This window comes from Podarcis gaigeae, assembly GCF_964106915.1.
Source record: "Podarcis gaigeae genome assembly, chromosome: 13".
NCBI classification, from domain to species: domain Eukaryota; kingdom Metazoa; phylum Chordata; class Lepidosauria; order Squamata; family Lacertidae; genus Podarcis; species Podarcis gaigeae.
The window spans coordinates 16,796,865-16,818,619 of NC_139689.1; the positions used below are offsets into that span (position 1 = coordinate 16,796,865).

At 46.4% G+C, this 21,755-nt stretch overlaps 2 protein-coding genes and 1 long non-coding RNA gene across 11 annotated transcripts in view; all 3 read right to left on the minus strand.

Annotated features, from left to right (window-relative positions):
* The window catches only part of LOC310829179 (uncharacterized protein), a 73,692-nt gene extending 65,078 nt beyond the window's left edge, over nucleotides 1-8,614 (minus strand). For 8 of the 9 annotated variants that reach the window (XM_083707366.1, XM_083707370.1, XM_083707372.1 and 5 more), the window contains exons 1-2: nucleotides 7,992-8,614; nucleotides 3,721-3,825 (exon numbers count right to left, since the gene is read on the minus strand). In XM_083707366.1, the coding sequence (XP_083563492.1) occupies nucleotides 3,721-3,825; nucleotides 7,992-8,538 (652 nt within the window). In that variant the 5' untranslated portion in view covers nucleotides 8,539-8,614. The remainder of the gene's footprint in view (nucleotides 1-3,720; nucleotides 3,826-7,991) is intronic. The other variant, XM_083707374.1, reaches the window with a different exon arrangement.
* A 3,629-nt stretch (nucleotides 8,615-12,243) lies between these two features.
* On the minus strand, nucleotides 12,244-19,579 carry LOC310829331. The gene is made up of 2 exons (XR_014557233.1): nucleotides 18,012-19,579; nucleotides 12,244-13,496 (listed from the first exon to the last, which is right to left on the minus strand). It is a non-coding gene; the product is annotated as an uncharacterized lncRNA (long non-coding RNA).
* On the minus strand, nucleotides 14,357-17,714 carry LOC310829278 (apoptosis-associated speck-like protein containing a CARD). The gene is made up of 3 exons (XM_083707572.1): nucleotides 17,362-17,714; nucleotides 16,076-16,135; nucleotides 14,357-14,878 (listed from the first exon to the last, which is right to left on the minus strand). Exons 1-3 carry the CDS (start codon nucleotides 17,636-17,638, stop codon nucleotides 14,601-14,603), a joined length of 615 nt encoding a protein of 204 aa, XP_083563698.1. The 5' UTR covers nucleotides 17,639-17,714; the 3' UTR covers nucleotides 14,357-14,600.
* Nucleotides 19,580-21,755: the final 2,176 nt, after the last annotated feature.

Below are 21,755 nucleotides of genomic sequence, written 5' to 3' on the forward strand. Positions count from 1 at the left end.
TATTTAATTGGTGCCAGTGCATTTCTTCCTGGGTAAGCATTTCTTTCCTTAACCAATGACTAGGGGTGTCACACTAGCTGTTTGGGGGGTATAGAATATTCTCCACAAACTGTAAATTCTAATGTAAGAACTAGTTTTACAACCCACATTTTAAAAATCTAATAAAATAATAATAAGAATAAGAATAAGAATAAGAATAAGAATAATAAGAATAATAATTTATTTATACCCCGCCCATCTGGCTGGGCTTCCCCAGCCACTCTGGGCGGTTTCCAAGAAATATTAAAATACTGTGATGCATCAAACATTAAAAGCCTCCCTAAACAGGGCTGCCTTCAGATGTCTTCTAATAGTCTGGTAGTTGTTGTTCTCTTTGACATCTGGTGGAGGGCGTTCCACAGGGAGGGCGCCACTACCAAGAAGGCCCTCTGCCTGGTTCCCTGTAACTTGGCTTCTCACAGTGAGGGAACCGCCAGAAGGCCTTCGGTGCTGGACCTCAGTTTCCGGGTAGAACGATGTGGGTGGAGATGCTCCTTCAGATATACTGGACCGAGGCCATTTAGGGCTTTAAAGGCCAGCACCAACACTTTGAATTGTGCTTGGAAAAGTACTGGGAGCCAATGTAGGTCTTTCAAGACCAGTGTTATATGTTCTCGGCGGCCACTCCCAGTCACCAGTCTAGCTGCCACATTCTGGATTAGTTGTAGCTTTCGGGTCACCTTCAAAGGTAGCCCCACATAGAGCGCATTGCAGTAGTCCAAGTGGGAGATAACCAGAGCATGCACCACTCTTGCGAGGCAGTCCACAGGCAGATAGGGTCTCAGCCTACGTACCAGATGGAGCTGGTAAACAGCTGCCCTGGACACAGATTTGACCTGTGCCTCCATGGACAGCTGTGAGTCCAAAATGACTCCCAGGCTGCGCACCTGGTCCTTCAGGGGCACTGTTACCCCATTCAGGACCAGGGAATCCTCCACACCTTCCCGCCTCCTGTCCCCCAAAAACAGTACTTCTGCCTTGTCAGGATTCAACCTCAATCTGTTAGCCGCCATCCATCCTCCAACCACCTCCAGACACTCACACAGGACCTTCACCGCCTTCATTGGTTCTTTTTTTTAAAAAAATATTTTTATTAAGTTTATGAAATACAGAAAAAAAGAATAGAAGACAAATATAAGAAATAAAATAAAAAAAGTTACAAATTTCCATGTTCTTTTTTTCCAACAAGTCTAGTGGACTTCCCCGCATCCTCCAAACCTGCATTCTCTGCAATACAGAACATCAGCAATTTGTTAACTTGTTTCAATACTTATTGTATCCTTCATTTTATCATGTTACCTAATTTCAAAGATGTTATAACCCAAATCTTATACATTTTCGTTTAAACACAATAAAGTTATTTCATTATTCTACCTCTGACTTCTTGTGCCTTAATTTCCATTTCATTAATTTGCAATTGCTGAAGCTAGAGTTTCCTAGAGAGTGCACTTTTTAACATTCGTACAGCTTATAATGTTTTTTCAAATAGTCCTTAAATTTTTTCCAGTCCTCCTCAATTGTTTCTTCTCCCAAGTCTCGGATTCTGCCAGTCATTTCGGCCAGTTCCATGTAGTCCATCAACTGCGTGTGCCATTCCTCCAGCGTGGGTAGATCTTGTGTCTTCCAATGCTTTGCAATCAGGATCCTTGCTGCTGTAGTGGCATACATAAAAAAAGTTCTATCTTTCTTAAGCACTCTCTGGTCCACCATGCCCAGAAGAAAGGCCTCCGGTTTCTTAGGTAAGGTAAATCTAAGTACCTTTTTTAGTTCATTATGAATCATCTCCCAAAAGGCCTTCACTTTCGGGCAAGTCCACCAGAGGTGAAAGAATGTCCCTTCCGCCTCTTTACATTTCCAACATTTATTGTCAGACAGGTGATATATCTTAGCAAGCTTGACTGGGGTCATGTACCACCGGTATACCATTTTCATAATGTTTTCCTTCAAGGCACTACATGCCGTAAATTTCATTCCGGTGTTCCATAACCTTTCCCAGTCTTCAAACATAATGTTATGCCCCAAATCCTGCGCCCATTTTATCATGGCGGATTTGACTGTCTCATCCTGAGTATTCCATTTAAGCAGCAAGTTATACATTCTCGAAAGTAGTTTATTTTTTGGCTCTAACAGTTCTGTCTCTAGTTTCGATTTTTCCACCTGGAATCCAACCTTCTTGTCCACTTTAAAAACCTCCTGAATTTGTGCATAGTGCAACCAATCTCGCACCTTGTTTTTTAGTTTTTCCAAGCTCTGCAACCTCCAATTGTCTCCAATTTTTTCAATTTTTTCCCAATATTTAGGCCAGGAGGCCTCCATGTTAAGTCTCTTACGTGCCTTGGCCTCCACCGGTGAGAGCCACCTCGGAGTCTTACTCTCCAATAAGTCTTTATATTTTGTCCAGACCATCAAAATTGCTCTTCTGACAATGTGGTTTTTAAACAATTTGTGCACTTTAACCTTGTCATACCACAAATATGCATGCCACCCAAAAGCATTGTCAAACCCTTCCAGATCTAGGACATCAGTGTTCTCCAATAAGATCCAATCTTTCAACCAGCAGAAGGCTGCAGATTCATAATATAACCTCAAGTCTGGCAGGGCAAATCCCACTCTTTCTTTCGCATCAGTTAATATTTTAAACTTTATTCGGGGCTTTTTGCCCTGCCAAACAAACTTGGAAATATCCTTCTGCCACTTTCCAAAGCATTCCACCTTGTCCACGATCTGTAGGGCCTGAAACAAAAATAACATTTTCGGCAATACATTCATCTTTATAGCTGCTATTCGGCCCAACAAGGAAAGTTTCAATCTTGACCATGTTTCCAAATCTCTTTTGATTTCTGACCAACATTTCTCGTAATTATCTTTAAACAAATTCAAGTTTTTGGAGGTCAAATACACCCCTAGGTATTTTACTTTTTTAACCACATTTAGTTTTGTTTCTTTCAGGAACTCATCTGTTTCTGTAGTTGTCAAATTTTTTGCTAGAACCTTAGTTTTTTGCTTGTTCAGCTTAAATCCCGCCACCCGATCAAAGTCAGAAATTAGTTCTAACACTCTTTTAGTACTAGAGACTGGCTCCTGTAATGTTAATACCAAGTCATCTGCAAATGCTTTCAATTTATATTGTTTCACTCCGACCTCAATTCCTTGTACCAACCGGTCCTTTCTAATCATGTTCAATAGCACCTCCAGAACTGAAATAAACAGTAGGGGGGATAGGGGGCACCCCTGCCGTGTCCCTTTTTCAATTTTAAACTCCCCTGTCACCACATTGTTTACTATCAATTTAGCTTTTTGTTCTGAATATATTGCTTCTATTCCATTTTCAAACCGCCTTCATTGGTTCTGATTTGAAAGAGAGGTAGAGCTGGGTATCATCCGCATACTGATGAACACCCAGCCCAGACCCCCTGATGATCTCTCCCAGCGGCTGCATGTAGATGTTAAAAAGCATGGGGGAGAGGACAGAACCCTGAGGCACCCCACAAGTGAGAGCCCAGGGGTCTGAACACTCATCCCCCCCCCCCACTTTCTGAACACGGCCCAGGAGGAAGGAGCGGAACCACTGTATGACAGTGCCCCCAGCTCCCAGCCCCTCAAGATGGTCCAGAAGGATGTTATGGTCGATGGTATCAAACGCCGCTGAGAGATCCAGCAGAACTAGGAAACAGCTCTCACCTTTGTCCCTAGCCCGCTGGAGATCATCAACCAGTGCGACCAAGACAGTTTCAGTCCCATGATGAAGCCTGAATCTCGACTGGAAGGGATCAAAATGGTCCGCTTCTTCCAGGCGTGCCTGCAGTTGTTCAGCAACCACTCGCTCAATCACCTTGCCCAAGAAGGAAGATTTGAGACTGGGCGATAGTTGGCCATCATGGCCACATCTAAAGATGGTTTTTTAAGAAGCGGTTTAATAACCGCCTCTTTCAGCGGGTCTTCCCTCACGGAGGGAAGCATTCAGCACCCCACGAAGCCCATTGCCCAGCCCTTCCCGGTTAGCTTTTATAAGCCAGGATGGGCAAGGATCAAGGAGACAGGTGGTTGGTTTCACTCGTCCAAGCAGCCTGTCCACATCCTCGGAGGTAACAGATTGGAATTGAACCCACACAACTTGACTAGACAGGACTCTAGCACTCTCCCGTCCTGGCCCTGCCCCCACGGTGGAGTCTACCTCTTTCCGAATCTGAGCGACTTTATCTGCAAAAAACTTTGTAAATCATTGCAGGAGATCATGTGGCCCGTACTGGGCCCCAATGGAGCAGGTGGTACCGCTAAATTGCGAACCACCTGAAAGAGTCTCCTGCTGCTGTTTTCTGCAAATGCAATAGAGGCGGTGAAGAAAGTCTTCTTCGCCATCGCTACCGCCACTTGGTAGGCTCAACATTGAGCTCTAACCCGTGTCTGGTCAGCTTCAGAATGAGTTTTCCACCACTGGCGCTCTAGCCATCTCAATGATTGTTTCATTGCCCTCAGATCCGTGGAAAACCACGGGGCTGTCCGGGCTCCATGCAATCAGAGAGGGCACTTCAGAGCCAAACAGTCAATAGCCCTGGTTAACTCCACATTCCAGCGGGCCACCAGGGAATCAGCTGAAAGGCCATCAACATGGGATAAAGCATCCCCTACCACTCTCTGGAAGCCATTTGGATCCATTAAGTGGCGGGGGCGGACCATCCAAATCGGTCCCACCTCCCTGCACAGGGGATGGGTCGCGGAGAAGTCCAGTTGCACCAGGAAGTGATCTGACCATGGCACTTCTTTCGTTTCGCTTTTACTTAGTGTCAGATCACCAACATCCATAGAGGTAAACACCAGGTCCAAGGCATGTCCGCGGCTATGGGTTGGGCCAGACTTATTCAGGGACAGCCTCATGGAGGCCATGCTTTCCACGAAGTCCCGAGCGGCCCCTTGTAAGGTCGTGTCAGCATGGATGTTAAAATCCCCTAAGACAACCAAACTAGATGTCTTCAGGAGAACATCCGCCACGACCTGAAGCAGCTCGGGCAGGGAATCCTTGGTGCAGCGGGGAGGTCGGTACACCAAAAGGAATCCTGTTCTGCCCCTATTGCCCAACTTCCAGAACATGCACTCAGAGAACTGGGTCTTCCCAATAGGACGCCTGGTGCAAACTAATGACTTCCTAAAAATCACTGCAACCCCCCCTCCCTGCCCACATGACCTGGGTTGCTGTGCGTAAGAGAAACCTGGTGGACAAGCAGCAGCAAGGACAGGCCCATCTGCTTCATCCAACCAAGTCTCTGTTACCCATGCCAGGTCAAGTCCTCCATCCATGATCAAGTCATAGATGGCAGTGGTCTTATGAATCATTGACCTGGCATTGCACAGCAGCACCTTCAGGTCATGTGGGTATCCCTTGCTGATTCTAGTATCCGTTCGGAGGCAGGGATAGTCCCATAAACCTGCCTCCTCTGTAATGACATGGTCTGGTCTTAGTGTAACTCCTCCTCCTACCCGTGATCACTGAGATCGGTTGTCCCAGTGCATCCCCCTCTATGGAACATGCCCCAGCCATTTTGTTGGCTGGGACCCACTCCCTGGCAGCCCTGACCCCTCCCCCTTAAGAACAAAATAAAAGCTTAAAAATAAAAAAACCAATAAAACAATACAATCAAAAAAACTGTAAAAGTTACAAAACATCAAAATCAAACAAATTCCCAAGCCCAACCAAACATCCATCCCACCCCCACCCCCCCCCCATATACAAAAAGATCAAAAGAAAATTTTAAAAACATTTTTAAAAGAACTCTGTGCCCCTCCGAGTCCTACTGGACAGCAGCAGCAGTAACAGCAACTGTCCTTGTGGGCAGCAAAGCAGTCCTTTTGAGGCTTCAGGCCCCGCCCTGGGCCAGGTGGTAAGTGGCAGGAGCAGGGCCCTCAGACACTCACACAGGGGAGTTAAGCTGTGATATTGCCAGTGCAAGTAATGAATAATGAATTTTTTGATCCAGTTACATTACTGGGCAATGTGTCATTCACCATTGGCACTTCTGAAATGTGAGCTACAGAAAGCATTTTTGTTTTGTTTTAAAAATGCTATTCGTTTCAATTTGATGAACATTTGAATTTGTATGTATTTCAACTAATTTGTATGTATTTCAACTCTATTTTGGTGTGACCTTATTCTTAGCAATTGTATACCCTTGGCCATACAGTGTGATTTTTTTTACAGAAAGTAGCTTTAATGCTTTATACACTTAAAGTACCTAGGCCTATACAATTATGTGTAATATCACGTGAGGTGGACTTATTTATTTAGCAAAAAGAAATAGGCAGAGACAGAGCAGAAAAGCTTGCATATGTAGCTCATAACTTAAAGCTCCTAGAAGAGAAGAAAACACAGCTTCTAACAAGCTCATTGAATTTTACACAACCATCAACTTCGTTCTATGATCTCGCAGATGATCAGTGTGGAACTGAAAGCTCAGCTATCAGTGGAGACAAAGATGGTGACTTATCCTCTTAAGATGTTTGAGGAGTCAATATAAATTTATAAACATATGAGACTTGTTACTTAAGAAATAAATTTATTTAAAAAATAGGCTTTGTCACAATTTCTCAGCTATAATTTAAATATGTTGTGTGTTGCCTTACTTGTCTAAAGGTAAAGGGACCCCTGACCATTAAGTCCAGTCGCAGATAACTCTAAGCAGATAGTAATTTGCATTTCTGATGTTATGTAACTTGTCATTACTGATTATTTGTGTTTTATTTTCCGGAAATAATAGCATTTATTTTAAACTTTATATTGATTTTATTAGTGTTGTACGGTACTGAAAATACTGTACCATGTAGATACGCTTATTAAAGAACCTACTCATATAGCGGACCTGAGGTTTTTTTTAATATTCCCTTTACTTTAAAAGCTACATTTCATACATACACAACATAATTAGAATTCAAAGTTGATGGTAAATATACGGTTAGTGGCAGGCTTAGTGATTTTTCAATTTCAAGTTTGGTGCAAAAAAATCAAAGAATGTGAATTCACTGCATTGCCCCATTGAATAAAAGCATCTGTACAGTTTTTGGTTGCCATCTGAACAAGTTTACCCGTGAATAAACATGCATATTAATTAATTATATCATTTTCAATGCATCAAAATTATACCATTTTCAATGCATTAAAATGAATATTCTCCTATTTTAAATGAAAATTCTCTAACATTCTCATTAATTGATAATATTCTCGAGAATATTCCCCAAAAGATTCTTCTCCAGAAGATTATTCACTAGATTTTAACATCACTAAACCATTTTATACCATCATAAAGCATGGAAATTCCTCCTCCTCTTCCTAGAGGAAGCTATTTGCGGGACATTCAGCAGGCAGCACTTCCAGCTGGATGACCAGGGAAGAGCCATGGCTCAGTGGCAGAACACCTGCTTTGACTGCAGAAGGTCCCAGGTTCAATCCCTGGGGTCTCCAGGTAGGGCTGCAAAAGACTCCTGCCTGGAACCCTGGAGAGGCAAGATTAGCAATCCTGAGCTAGATGGACCCTGAGGCCCATTTGGGACCTTCCTCTGTTCCAGAGATGTCAGTCAGGATGGCCTGCAAACCTTCTGAACTTACATGCCTGATTTAAATTTTTTGCAGGGCTCAAGCAGGAAAGAAAAAGGACTTTTCCTTCTACAAAGGGACAAGCTCAACCCCGAGTCCAAAGAACTGCCTGCCCTTGTACTTAAGGCTGATTCTTTGCTGTTCTGTGTGTCCTAAGGGCCCTGAAGGTATTTGTAATATTTTAAGCAATAGCAATCAGACGGTTGAAACATACCAAATTATTCCATATGCGCTAAATGCCTGGCGCTATGGTTGTTTTTCCTTCCCTCCTTCGCGGCTGCAGCTCAGCGCGGGGCTGGCGCAACCAGGGAAGGAAGGATCTGCTGTCAGACTGAACGGCTGCGAAGGTCAGGATCCAGCAAAGCCTTACCTTCCCTGACGGAGTGGAGCCTGTCCGCCTCGTACTCGCAGTCAACGGCCCTCAGCGCGTCGGCCGCCACCTCGACTGCGTAAGTTACGCCGTAGTAGCTGAGCAGCAGGTCTCGGAGGCGAGAGGCGTCTGCCTCCTGCAGCGCCTCCTCGGGGATGCGGACGAAGCCCTCCTCGAGCGGGATCTCGCGCAGTTTGCGCCGGAACCTCAGCAGCTCGTCCCGACTCAAAGACCCCAGGGAGAAAAGCAAGTCGCGAGCGCTACAGTGCAGAGCGAGAAAGAGATTCCCCCGCTCAGAGAGAGACAGCGGGGCGAAGGAGTGCAGCAATCGCCACGTGTTGGGGTCCCAGGCGTCGTTGTCGCTGCTGCCGCCGCCGCTACTCTGGTGCCCACCGCCCTCGAGCCATCGGGACCTCTGGAACTTGAGGAGAGGTTCCACCTCCCTCTCCCCCTTCTTCTCGGGGGACCTGCCGGCCTCTTTCGCCTTCAGCTTCTCGCCTCCTTCCTCCAGGGCCTCCTTCGCCGAGGGGTCTTCGGGAGTCGCCATGGCGCCCCTGCCCAGAGGAAAGTCTCGCCCCGCGGCAGAGCCGGAGAGGCGGCAGCGTCCGAAGGAGGAAGAAGGAAGCGGGGGGGGGGGGCTCCCGAGGTTTCCTCCCGCCGAAAAGAGAATCAGCGCCGGACCTGGGCAGGCGAGAACGTGCGAAGGGTCTTCCCGGCGCTCCCAGAAGAATGGCTGGCTGGCAGGGGGAAAACGGCAAAATAAAAACACGCCGCTTCCTTCCTAGTTTGGCTCAACCTCTAAAAGCATATCAGCCACAAGCATCTCCTCTCTCTCCCCGCTGCCAAAAGGAGCACATCCGCCCTTGCTGAACTGCAGGACCCAGAAAGGCAAAAACGAAACCGCCTGGTGAGCCAAGAAAGAGGGTGGAGCGCGCCTCTTTCTCAGCGCGGAAGGCAAGCCCTTGGCCGCCGCCCCTTCCTCGGAGAAGCCAAAGTGGCTGCCCACCTTCTGGCTGCGGGATCCCGAAGACCGTCGGCCGGTGCAGGGGCGCAACCAGGGGGGCCTAGATGAAGTAAAACAAGAGAAATACTTAACTGAACAATCACGTCGGTTCTGCCCCCTAACAAAGGTCCACCCCCCCCCAAAAAAATAATAATCCTGGCAACGCCCACGCGCCGGTGCCTGAAGGACCCACTAGAGAACTTGGAGAAAGACGAGCTGCGGAAGTTCAGGGAGAAACTGAAGGCAATTCCCATTGTTAAGGCTAAAATCTGGGTGCGGGGCTACTCTGCCACCCAGCTCGCCGGACTAAGTGTCCGCGGGTCCCTGCGGAGGAAAATGAGCTCAGCCGTAGACAGGAGCAAACTACAGAAGATCCAAGTTTATTGCGCAACAGGTTCAAGACGAGATTGAACAGTGAGAAAGGGGTGACATGAACTTTTGAAACTCCCTCCATGTCCCAGAATACAGTGCAAAATACATCCCAGTTACATCATGAATACATTAAAGAGAGGTTGGGTTACACAGATGACATCATGAATATATTAAGAAGAGGTTGGGTTATACAGGATTAACATATGGAGGAGGGAGGGGGAATATGCAGAGCTGGAGATATGCGCAGATAAGCACATCCTGATGAGAAGACAATGGTCCATGTACTGGCATTTCCTGGAGGAAAGGCTTGGCAGAGTGATTTGACAGGATTAGGGTCTTGACACCTTGCTTGAGGGATTATGGAGGACAGGGAAGGTGTGAGGGAGTCCTAGAGAAATTGAGCAAATTGGCACATTGATTTTCTATGGATTTTATAGATTTTTGTCCCTTAATAAATGGATATATTATAGCGAAGAAGGTGAAGAAGACATGCCCCCCCCCCTTCCGTAACACCATCGATGGATGGCGCTGAAGGAGCGGGTGCCACAAACGCACGTGGGCCTGCTCCGGCTTCGCTACTACACGGAGGAAGACACCCCACACCTGACCGCCTAGATCTTCAATGGGATTAACTGCAGCATAGGAGCCAGGGCCCCGGGGCCCTTTGCCCCCCCTAAAATATTTGAGGGGGCCAGATCCACCTCCAAGGCTGACGGTCACAGCCGTTCAAAGGGTGTGATCCTGTGATCCATTATGTGGGGCAAGGCTTACCTGCGCTCCCCAATAGCTTATTCAAGTGGGCTCCCCTGAACTGCAAGTGGCAGCCTCGGGAAAGTAGCGCCGAAGGTGCTTGGCAGGGCGGAGTCCGCGGGCGCTTGGGACTCCTGCAGCAAGTAGTGCAGACGCCGGAGGGGGCTTGTAGGAAAGCCTGCCTGCCTGCTCTTTCTTTCTTTCTTTCTTTCTTTCTTTCTTTCTTTCGGCAGACGATTGGGGGCTGGGGGCATTTTGGATTGCACTAAGAAAGATTTCGCCATCCCAGGGCAGAAGGAGCGGTTTTTCCTCCTTTCCCTCCTCTGCTTTGTCATTTGGCAGGGGAGGGGAAAACTCAATGCTTTCTCAAACGCTCTGGGTTCCATCAGTACCTTAGTTCTCTAACAAGGGTTAAGGAAACATGATGCATGTTTTCCCATGGGTTTTCCCATCTGTCGGCGGCTGCTTCCTATTGCTACCCAAGATTGCTCTTCTGCTGTAAATTACAAGTAAAATTTGAAATTGACTTTCCATACGTGTGTTTTCTTTTCTGTGTGAAAGAAACGGATGCTGTGGTCATTTGAAGTGTGGAGAAAATCTGCAGCCAAAATGACAATTTCTGTTTACTGTGTATAAAGGGATTAAAGGTAAAGGGACCCCTGACCATTAGGTCCAGTCGTGACAGACTCTGGGGTTGCGGCGCTCATCTCGCTTTATTGGCCGAGGGAGCCGGTGTACAGCTTCCGTGTCATGGGGGCAAAATGACTGAGCCGCTTCTGGTGAACCAGAGCAGTGCACGGAAACGCCGTTTACCTTCCCACCGGTGCGGTACCTATTTATCTACTTGCACTTTGACATGCTTTCGAACTGCTAGGTTGGCAGGAGCAGGGACTGAGCAACAGGAGCTCACCCCGTCGCAGGGATTCGAACCGCCAACCTTCTGATCAGCAAGTCCTAGGCTCTGTGGTTTAATCCACAGTTCCACCCGCGTCCCATAAACGGATTAAGACTTCATAAATTCCTCTGTGAACACCTCTATGCATTCTTTTCCACTGAACTTCTATGGAGGGAAACTTAGACAAAGGATTTCGCATTTCCTCCTTGCCTCAGACCATACTCTTTTTTGTTTACCTGCTGATGGAAATGTGTTGTTTGCTCTTTCTCTCTCCCCCCCCCCCCCGGGGGGGAAGCATTGCAGAACAGCTAATAAAGTGGAACAATGGCTGAACTGGAAATAAATGACTGAGATAATTCCAGACAAATCCCCCAGATAGGTCACTCCAGCCCACCTTTCACCAAATGAAGACACTTCAGGCGTGTGTAATAAATGTAAATCTGCCCTTATTCCCTTATGGGGGACACAAGAGCCCTTATAGAGTGTTTGCTTGGTACATTTATGAACATTTACTATATATATATATATATTTATTTCTCCTGGAACTGAAAACATAATCTGGGTTTATTTTAAAAAACCACCCTGAAGGCACAAATATACTTATTCAACAGACACTCTTATCTCATTTACACAACAACGTACTGAGTTGCGAAATTGTTTTCCCAACCCATCCACAAATACACAAACATATACACATTTTGCCTGCCAGTTTGGGGGAATTTGGACAAGGCAGTCTGATTATAAAATGGGAAACCAATTACGGGAATTTTGTGATATTGGACTAGGGACAAAGGAGGTCCACCATGCTGGATAGTCCTGCAACATAGAAAGTTGTCTTATACAGTGGTACCTTGGTTCTCAAATGCCTTGGTTTCCAAACACTGAAAACCCAGAAGTATTCCAGTTTTTGAACATTTTTTGGAAGCCAAATGTCCAGTGCGACTGTTGGCTATTGTTTCAGGGGTGCCTGCACCAATCAGAAGCTGTGGCTTAGTTTTCAAACATTTCAGAAGTCAAACGGACTTCCGGAACAGATGAAGTTCAAGAACCAAGGTACCACTGTATTTGGTGCTTTTGTTTTTGCTATTTATTTTGCGTTTTTGTTCTTGAAGCTTTTTCGGTTAATTTGTTTTTGTGTCTGTGTTGAAGCCAGTTCAGTACTGATTGATTGTGTGACTGCGGAAATGGATAAAAGCCCCCTCCCCCCCCATCCAAACAATGACTATCATCAATGAAGGTAAGAAAAAAATGTAATTTTAATTTTTCACATCTACAATACAGTACTGTCTTATTTATTTATAGTACAGTACATTAATTATTGCTTTCATTTTATAAATCAATGATCTTGTTAGATAGTAAAATTCATGTTAAATTGGTGTTTTAGGGGTTGTTTTTTAAAAGTCTAGAATGGATTAATCCATTTTGCATTACTTTCTATGGGAAAGCGAGCCTTGGTTTTGGAACGCTTTGGTTTTGGAATGGACTTCTGGAACAGATTAAGTTTGAGAACCAAGATACCACTGTACTGAGTCAGATTATTTGGCCAATCTAGTTCAGTACTGTCTACACTGACAGGCAGCGGTTTTCCAGAGTTTCAAAGAGGAGATTGAACACGGGACCATCTGCATGCAAAGCAATTTATCCCTTAAATTGTATGGCTGCTGCAGAGAAAGAGCTTGAGAGATCTGCGTCCATTAGCCCCCTCCTCCTCCTCCCTCTAAACTATCATCAGCCAGTAGCCACATGGCTGCAGTGGAGGAAGAGGTGGAGCAGAAAGCCTTCTCCCTTGGCTCAGCTGAGCAAACAGCTGCTATCTAGCTCCTCTCCTCCCTGAAATGTTTCATTTAAGCTCATCCTACCAAGAACCATGTAACTAAGAGCTAGTGCTAGAGGTTGCTTGTTTTCCTCTTCCCTCCTCTTCTCTTTTTCCTTTTGGGTTCTGAATTTTAGATTGCAAGCCGGTGAGGTAGGACTTTTAATCTGCTTACAAGTCCTTAGTCAATTTTAAGTATTTGAAAAATGATAAATATAGCACCAATAACAAAATGTACTAGCTTATTCGCCACCTCTTCACTGGGTGGAAAGGTTAGAATCCAGGCAATATTGACAGCCCCTGCTTGTCTGTTCCTCATATAGGAGGTAGAATCGTTTTCTCTAGAGCAGATTTCCTAAACCTTTGGGGATCAGGGGCCCATTTGGAAATATAAGAAACTGCCATGGGCACTACAAAATCCCAATTCACAGGGGGGGGGGATGGCAATGCTCAGAACCTACCCACTCAAAACACCTCAAACATCTCACAAAAGCAGAGAACAGGTTTCCAAACAAGGATCCTCCCCCCCCCCCAAAAATGACCTACCAACCACCAGTTTTTTAAAGAAAAAGATGAATCTAGGAGGGGCAGGGGACCTTGGCAGGCGCCAGTGGGTTCTCTGAGGGCATCATGTGGGATGTGAAACACAAGAGCAGTCAAATACAGTGGTACCTCGGGTTACATATGCTTTAGGTTACATACGCTTCAGGTTACAGACTCCGCTAACCCAGAAATAGTACCTCGGGTTAAGAACTTTGCTTCAGGATGAGAAGAGAAATCATGCTCCAGCAGTGCGTCTGCAGCAGGAGGCCCCATTAGCTAAAGTGGTGCTTCAGGTTAAGAACAGTTTCAGGTTAAGAACGGACCTCCAAAATGAATTAAGTACTTAACCCGAGGTACCACTGTACAACATTCCCAGAGTGAACATCTTTACACATGGGGAGGAATGTTTGTCCAGCCAGCAGGTAAGCTTCCTGTTTCCTTCTGGGCTGGGACAGACTTCCTCTGCATGTGACTAGAGGTGGGTGTGGCCTCACCTGTGCAGGTAATGACAAAAGCACAGGGCAGGGCAGCCATCTCTCTCTCTTTGACTACATGCATCAAAGAAGCAACATCTGCTTAGCCAAAGATGCTCTCTTGGCTTCCAGCCAAGAGAGGACAGAGGGACTGTCTCCTTATGGGATAGTTTCAAGGTGTATGTTACTTTTCTAAGCTAAGTCTGCCTTCTGGGATACGATTGTGAACAGAATGTGAGTAAACTCTTTTTATACTTTTACAGAAGACTGTGTCGTGTCTTATCTTTTATGAGGGAATAGGGGGGAAATACCAGAACAGTTATTATAGAAGCTTTAGCGAGCCTGAGCAAACGCATCCGCTGTAAGTTTAAAAAGGGGAATGTTACTCTGCTAAATTGTGAACTTGTTTACACAAGTTGGAAAGGCTATAATCAAACAATGCATCCTCTCCTGCATCCCTGAACATTCCCACACATTATGGTTCCTACAAGCACCGAGGGGGATAAACACAAAGAAAAAATAGAATTGGCCTTTATCAAAGAGGACAGATTCATTTCCCTTCTCACTCCAGTGTCCCCGAGTCAAATGTGACGGCCTCCTCCAGGTTCTTCCCACTGTTGCTGCCTGCATTTCCTTCCCGAAAGTATATTTCCTTGTTTTTCTTGCTCATACAAGATATTACATGGCTTCAAGGTAGTCCCCTGACATGCTGAGGTGGAATTCCTGTGCTCCAGAATGGGGTTGCGCTTTGGCTGCCTCCTTATCCTTCCAGGTCGGCAACGAGGAACCTGTTTTTCATCTTCAGGGCTTTGTACAGCTTATCCTTGCAATCTTGGTTCCAGCTGGGCAGCAACCTGTAGAGCTCCCGCATTTTTTCCTGGCTGGTGCTTTTGGCGGAGATCTTTTGGTACTGCTCGTCATCCAGGACATCGCCATGCAGCACGTCCAGGATCCCCTCCACAGTGGCCGTCCTCTGGATCAGGGCCTCCCGGTGCCGCTCAATGAAATGCTGCTCCGGTGGGGCTGGAGGCTGTGTCTCTGCCAAAGGAAGAACCAGAATCAAGGGATCCAGCCACACACCAGACATTTACACTTGTCCTATCTGTGAGGGAAGACTATGGGTTCCTTAAGGGTGTCCACAGGTGGGGGAGGGGCCACAGCTCAGCGGTGGAGCATCTGCAGGGGATGCAGAAGGTCCCAGATTCATTCTCTAGCATATCCAGGTAGAAGTGGGAAAGCAAGTCAGTGTAGACAGTACTAAGCTAGATGGGTTGACTCTACACGAGGCAGATTCTTGTGTTGTTCCTCTGTACAGTGGTACCTCGGGTTACATACGCTTCAGGTTACAGACTCCGCTAACCCAGAAATATTACATCGGGTTAAGAACTTTGCTTCAGGATGAGAACAGAAATTGGGCTCCGGCGACGTGGCAGCAGCAGGAGGCCCCATTAGCTAAAGTGGTGCTTCAGGTTAAGAACAGTTTCAGGTTAAGAACAGACCTCCAGAACGAATTAGGTTCTTAACCCGGGGTACCACTGTACAGCAAATGCTGCTTTAATTGTCCAGGCTTCCCACACACACAAAAAATGGAAATAGTAGTTTGCAGTAAGCCATACTTAGCCACGGAAAAAGCAAAGGCAGCTGTGTCTGTATTCTTTACTTAGCCAATGGCAAGAGCTTTCCTTAGGAAAAAGAGAAGCGCTCACCAGGATATTGCATAGAGGAGCAAGGCAGACACACATAAAATATAAAGAGGAATGTACTCTGCTGCTAACTCACTAGCGTGAGTGAGGAAGGATAATATTTAATCAATATATCGTCTTCTACTAGCCACAACATTCCCACAGATTCCACATACAGTGGTACATCAGGTTAAGTACTTAATTTGTTCCGGAGGTCTGTTCTTAACCTGAAATTGTTCTTAACCTGAAGCACCACTTTAGCTAATGGGGCCTCCTGCTGCTGCCACGTCGCCGGAGCACAATTTCTGTTCTCATCCTGAAGCAAAGTTCTTAACCCGATGTAATATTTCTGGGTTAGCAGAGTCTGTAACCTGAAGTGTATGTAACCTGAAGCATATGTAACCTGAGGTACCACTGTAGTGTGGATCTGGCTTAAGGGAGAAGATTACTGTAGGCTGGAGCGAAGGCCAACAGCTAGGAGGGACCTGAAGGTTATCTTATGGATGTTGATGGGGGATGGATAATATTTAAGAAGATAGAGGCTGGAGCTCACCATTTCTTCCAGAGGTGGTACTGGTGGAAGGCACAGGGATCTGAGGGTTACAGCAAGCAGCTGGAACAGAAAAGAGAGTTGATGTTTTGAGTTTCCCATTCCCCACAAACATCATTCATGGTTATAGACAAAATTAAAAATGTTTTCTTTCTGATACCTCATTAGAATTGTACCCCAAAACTCTTGATGGCAGGGCAGTTCCACCAAAGGCACCTCTGGGCCCCCCAAACCAGCTCCAACAATAATCAGGAATGGGTGTAACTGGAAACATTTCCACCCATTTAACAGAAGCATAACACCATCTCTGCATTTCAATGGATGTGATTTTTAGATGCACGAAATAAGCAATCCTTTCATGATTATAAGGCCACTAAATATCAGGAAACTAATTTCTGGAAATGTAGAAAGGAGAAAAATACAACAGCTGAGAGGCAGCCATGTAAAATGAAGGTGATGTAAAGATGCACAGAGGATGCAACGGAAAACAGTAAGATATTTAAATACCTGCTATATGCATTTATTCTGTGGAAATTTTGAAATACTTCCAAATGGAGAAAAGTGGAAAGAAGATCATAGCTTCTAGTCTGCAGGACAAGTATGTCAAGACACGTGGCATGGGTGGATGTGTTTGGACAGTCCTGTGGTTTTAAGTTTTAATTTGTAACATTACTGAAAAGAAAAGCCCTCTGTGGACAGAACTGAGTGATTGAGAAATATATTGGGTACGATTTCCAAATAGGATTTAATTTCCATATTGGGGTGGTACTGCCTGCTCCGCAGTGGAACCCTCCCTGTGGAACACCCTACCAAATGAGGTCAAGGAAATCAAGAACTACACAATTTTTAGAACGCATCTGAAGGCAGCCCTATATCAGGAAGTTTTTAATGTTTGACGTTATCTTACATTTTTTTATGTGCTGGAAGCCACCCAGAAATCCTGCCAGATGGGCGGGGTATAAATAATAAAATTATTATTATTATTATTATTATTATTATTATTATTATTAGGGTAGCGAGGAAGAAGGTACGTGGTGAGGATCTGCTGATTTCAAAATCACTCCTCCCCCTCTTTATGTGGCTTTCCTTGCAAAAGTGTACCTAATATTTCAGAGGCGCCTCACTTAGACCTTGAAGAGCTCCTCGGACCAACTCCTGATGAGTTGATCGGGACGGACCTGAAAGAAAAGCTGGGGAAGTCCCCCCCCCCTCGCCTCCCTTCCCCTCGTCCAATGAGATGATCCGGATCCACGCTTGTCTCCCGGCCAGGCCTCCCCCTCCTCCCTTACTCTGCTCGCCGCCTCCGCGGAGCTTCTGCGCCTGGTCCTTGCAGTGGATCTCGTCCAAGACCTGCGCGGTGAGGCGCAGGGCGTAATCCTGCTTGTAGTAGCTGATCAGCAGACTGGACAGATCCACCGCGTCCGCCTTCTCCAGCCGCCCTCGGGGGATGTGCTCGTGGCTTTCCTCGAGCGGGATCTCGGCCAGCTTGGCCTTGAACTTGCGCAGCTCGCCGTCGTGCAAGTTCTCCAGGGCGTCCATCAGGCGCTGCCGGGCGCTCTTGGCCATCGCGCCCCTTCAGCCCGAGCGCGCGCCGGGGAGACTCAAGGAAGGAGGCCCAGGATCGCCCAGGATCCGTTTCCGTCCTCCGAGGAAGAGGGAGGAGCCGGACGAGGAGCTGCCGCCGCTTCCTTTCCGCGCTGAGAAAGAGGCGAGCGCTGAGCAAATGCAAGAGAATGCATCCGTGTCCGTTTGCTCACCCGGCGCTTTCGCTTCTGCCTTTCGCGATCCTGTTTTTTGTTTGCAACACGTGACTCCTGCTGGCTAAGTTGAGATGAGCTGTTCGATTAGGCCAGCTTGTTTTTCAATAGCCGCGGGAGGAGGCGGGCCGAACCACCCCCCGGTTTAAAAAGACCTAAGAAACTTTTGTGTACAGTGGTACCTTGGGTTACATACGCTTCAGGTTACAGACTCCACTAACCCAGAACTAGTACCTCGGGTTAAGAACTTTGCTTCAGGATAAGAACAGAAATCGTGCTCCAGTGGCGCGGCAGCAGCAGGAGGCCCCATTAGCTAAAGTGGTGCTTCAGGTTAAGAACAGTTTCAGGTTAAGTACGGACCTCCGGAACGAATTAAGTACTTAACCCGAGGTACCACTGTACTTGACTTAGGAATTATGGGGTTCATTTGCCTCCCTGCATCCTGCCTCGGTAAACGATTCAAGCAGGTAAACCATTTAAAAGCTGTTCCAGCTTAATTAAGTACTGTAAAGCATTTTGAATGCTTGTGCAGGAGAAAGGAGGCGTCAGAGGCTATAATTATTGGGCTTCTTTCAGAGGTTTTTAGATGGGGGAGATCTCACGAAAGATCGCATAGCTGGAGGGAGCTCCTCCAACCTGTCAGCAAGATTGCATAATCTCTAACCACGATCTCTTTGCTTAAACAGAAACCTGAAGGTCAAGCTGACTTTCTGATTTTTTCATGCATAAAATAAGGAAAATTCTTTCCTTTTCCACGCAAAACAACCTTTGGCATTCTAGGGTTTTGGTGCTTATCAGCAGGCGCAAAAGCGATTACTTATACTGTACAGGAGTGCCCTCGAGTGGCCAGATGGAGGTAGCGCAGTCCTAGCACGCTGCCTTTAGCCTCCTTTCCCAGTGCTACCAGGGCCGAATCCTGGCTAGTTTCCTAGCTGGAAGGAGCTGGAACCTCCCGCATAATGTGAGGTTGCTCAGGGAGCCTCTCCACCTGTATAAACCACAGTGCAGGTAATGCCTAATATTCTCATGGGGGGGGGGGGCAGGAGCTCCCTTGAGATGGCAAAGGGTTATCATTGCCCGGACTTTAAAATGTGGCAAGCCAGGCCTCCTACTTTTGGGGTCCCTCCTGGTCATTCCACTGCGGTGGGTTCCCGGGCATCTGCCTCAAAGTTCTACCTTGCTGGACTAAACGAACACACATCTGACAGTAGAAAAAATCAGAAATATTCACAAACCAGTAGAAGAACATTTCAGATTCCTGGTGAGGAATTGTCAATGGTCACTGGTCTTATTCTTCATAGCACTGATTCAGGGATGGTGAACCCACCTCTGGTTGAATTGCTACAGGCTTTACTTGCATTTCATTGGCACTTAACTCCACTTTTCCAGCTGCATGCACATTGCACATGTACTCCTGCGAACTGAGGTTAATGCACATCAGATGAAGTGGACCCATGAAAGCTTATGCCATAATGAATATGTTGCTCTTTAAGGCGACTCCAGATCCTTGTTGCTATTCCTGTAACGACTTTCCCTATAGAAAATGCTGAACTAGGTGAGTGATTGGACAGGCCCCTTTGAACAGATCTTTTGTTTATCTGAACCAAGTATATCACCCATTTGAGCAGAACGTTTGACTGTCTGATACTAATATTTATTATTATTTATTGAATTTACATCCTGCCCTTCTTGCCCAGGACAGCAGGCACACATTTTAAAAACCAAAACCAAACCTTCTAAAACAGTTAAAGCATTCTAAAAGCAATTACAATTTTTTAAAAAATCAAAAACAGATAAAAGTTTTTTTTAAAAAAAAAAACATTCTAAAAGCAGTTGCAGTTAAAACCATTCTTCCATCCAGTGATCTCATGGTTTTTGCCCCTTTGAGCAGATGTTTTGTTTCTTCAAACCTAATATTTCACTGACACACCTCTTGGCTCTGCTCTGGAGTCATCTTTGTGCAAACGTTTCCTGGAAACCAGGCTAATAGGGGAATGCAGCCGACTCAGGCTGCTTCCAGACTGTTGCTATTTTCGGGTGGGATTCAATCACATATCAGCAATTTCAGGTTGTGCAATGACAGTTGACTGGGAGGTCCTGTGCAATCAATCTGCTTCCCCCAAAGACCAGACTTTTTGTGATAAGGAAAGTGAAGAAGAAATGTGCTGGAAAGTGTGGGATAGCACTTACTTGGATGCAAAGTCATCTCACCTCCCCACAAACAAATCAGAAGCCAATGCTCATTCAATAGTAGTAGTGCGACTCATGCAACACTCATGCAACACAGAACAATAATTATACATACTTTATTAACCTTCTGAGAAAAATACAAAACATTAAACCAAGCCACAGAGACTTGCGAACTTATAATGAACTTATAATGTTTGGTTTCAATAGATTTTTCAAATGCTTAACTCAGTCTTTTAGATAAGTTCATGAAGATACCAACCAAAGGTAAGTTCGGTGTTATTCACAATACCGAGAGATGCTAGTAGAGTTGTAGACAATAAAGTTGTAGACGACAGGGTGCCAGCTTTTTGCACCTGTTTCGCCCTGGCAATCCAAATAATCAAGAGGCTGCTGTTCGCCCCCAATGGGGCCCTTTTACTGGGGCCTGCAGGTAGCACACTCCCAAGATAGTTCTTCTTCAGTGGTCTAATCTCAAAGTCTTGATATGTATTTTGATACTCAATCTTATAGAGAGAATACTCTTTCTTGGCTTAAGCTTAAGAGACTGATTTGCTTAGCCTATTCAATGCTCATTCAATAGCCAGCACTGTCCAATCTCCCAGCAAACAGATCATTACACATTACAAACCCAGCCAGGAGGTGAGGAGGCACTGCAAGTCAGCCACTAGGTGCCTCTGTAGGGCTGCTTCAAGGGAACAGCTTGACAAAGTTTGCAGTTGGGTGACAGCATCGAAGGCTGCATAGCGTATGGCAGGGGTCAGCAACCTAAGGCCCATGGGCCAGAAATGGCCAGCAGAGGTCGTTTGAGCCGCCCCTCCCCACCCCCAAACCAAGTTGCCCACTCGTGCGCTGCGCTAAACTGGCACGGCATGGGGACTCGCTTCCGCAGCACCGGAAATCGCACGATCCAGCCCACAGAGAGCTCTCTGTGGGACCGATCCAACCCAGGCAAGATAAACCTTGCTGACCCCTGGCCTATGGTACCAAAAGGAGCTGGGGAGTTAATCACTCTGCACTTGCCCAGTTGAGAGGGAGACATGCTTTCGGATTTAAGGCTCAGGGTCACGGCCCCCGTACCTTCAAAGATTCCTCACTAGACCTGAAGCTTGGACCTCAACTACTAAGACACCAATCTTCCTAACTTTTCTCGCAGGGTCCTTGTAAGGTCCGAGGAGGAGGAGGGGATCATGTAAAATTGTGTCAGTGCTGTACCACTTCAGATTGCAGGCAGTGCTTCTAGAAAACAGAGATGCCAGGGTGATGCCTGGCCTGGAACCTTTTCTCCCTGGCAAACCTGGACCAGAACACACCTGGGCCTCCATTTTCAGTCTGAAGTGATGCAGCAGGGCAGGGAATCTCCAAACATGGTCCACCAGGCTGCTTTTGGGAAGCCACTCCCCCCCCCTACACCTGATGTCCTATGTTATGTCAGGTGTGGGGAAGGCAAGGGCAGGGCTTCAAGGGAACAATCCAGACAAAGTGGCTGCCCAATTGACCCTTTGCTGGAGCAGGGCCCACTCCCAACTGCCTGTCAGCGGATGGTTGGTAGGAGGGCACCATTCTCAAGTTGACAGGGAGCAGTTTCCATGCAGTGGAAGCAATTTCTCCTTCACAGAGCTTCTTTTTTTGAAGCCACCAGAATCAGAGGTTGAAAGCAACACAAACTTGTGCTGCCATTCCCAAGCATGGGAACTCCACGTCTGAGATTTTGACAGGTGGGTGGGACGACACAAAGT

Excerpts from the sequence above, each read along its gene's own strand:
- LOC310829278 (XM_083707572.1), bottom strand. The coding sequence starts at position 17,638 with ATGGCCAAGAGCGCCCGGCAGCGCCTGATGGACGCCCTGGAGAACTTG. Across the intron at positions 16,136-17,361 it reads CCGCGGAGGCGGCGAGCAGA|CTGCTTGCTGTAACCCTCAG; the intron begins GTAAGGGAGGAG and ends TTTCTGTTCCAG. Across the intron at positions 14,879-16,075 it reads TACCACCTCTGGAAGAAATG|AGACACAGCCTCCAGCCCCA; the intron begins GTGAGCTCCAGC and ends TTCCTTTGGCAG.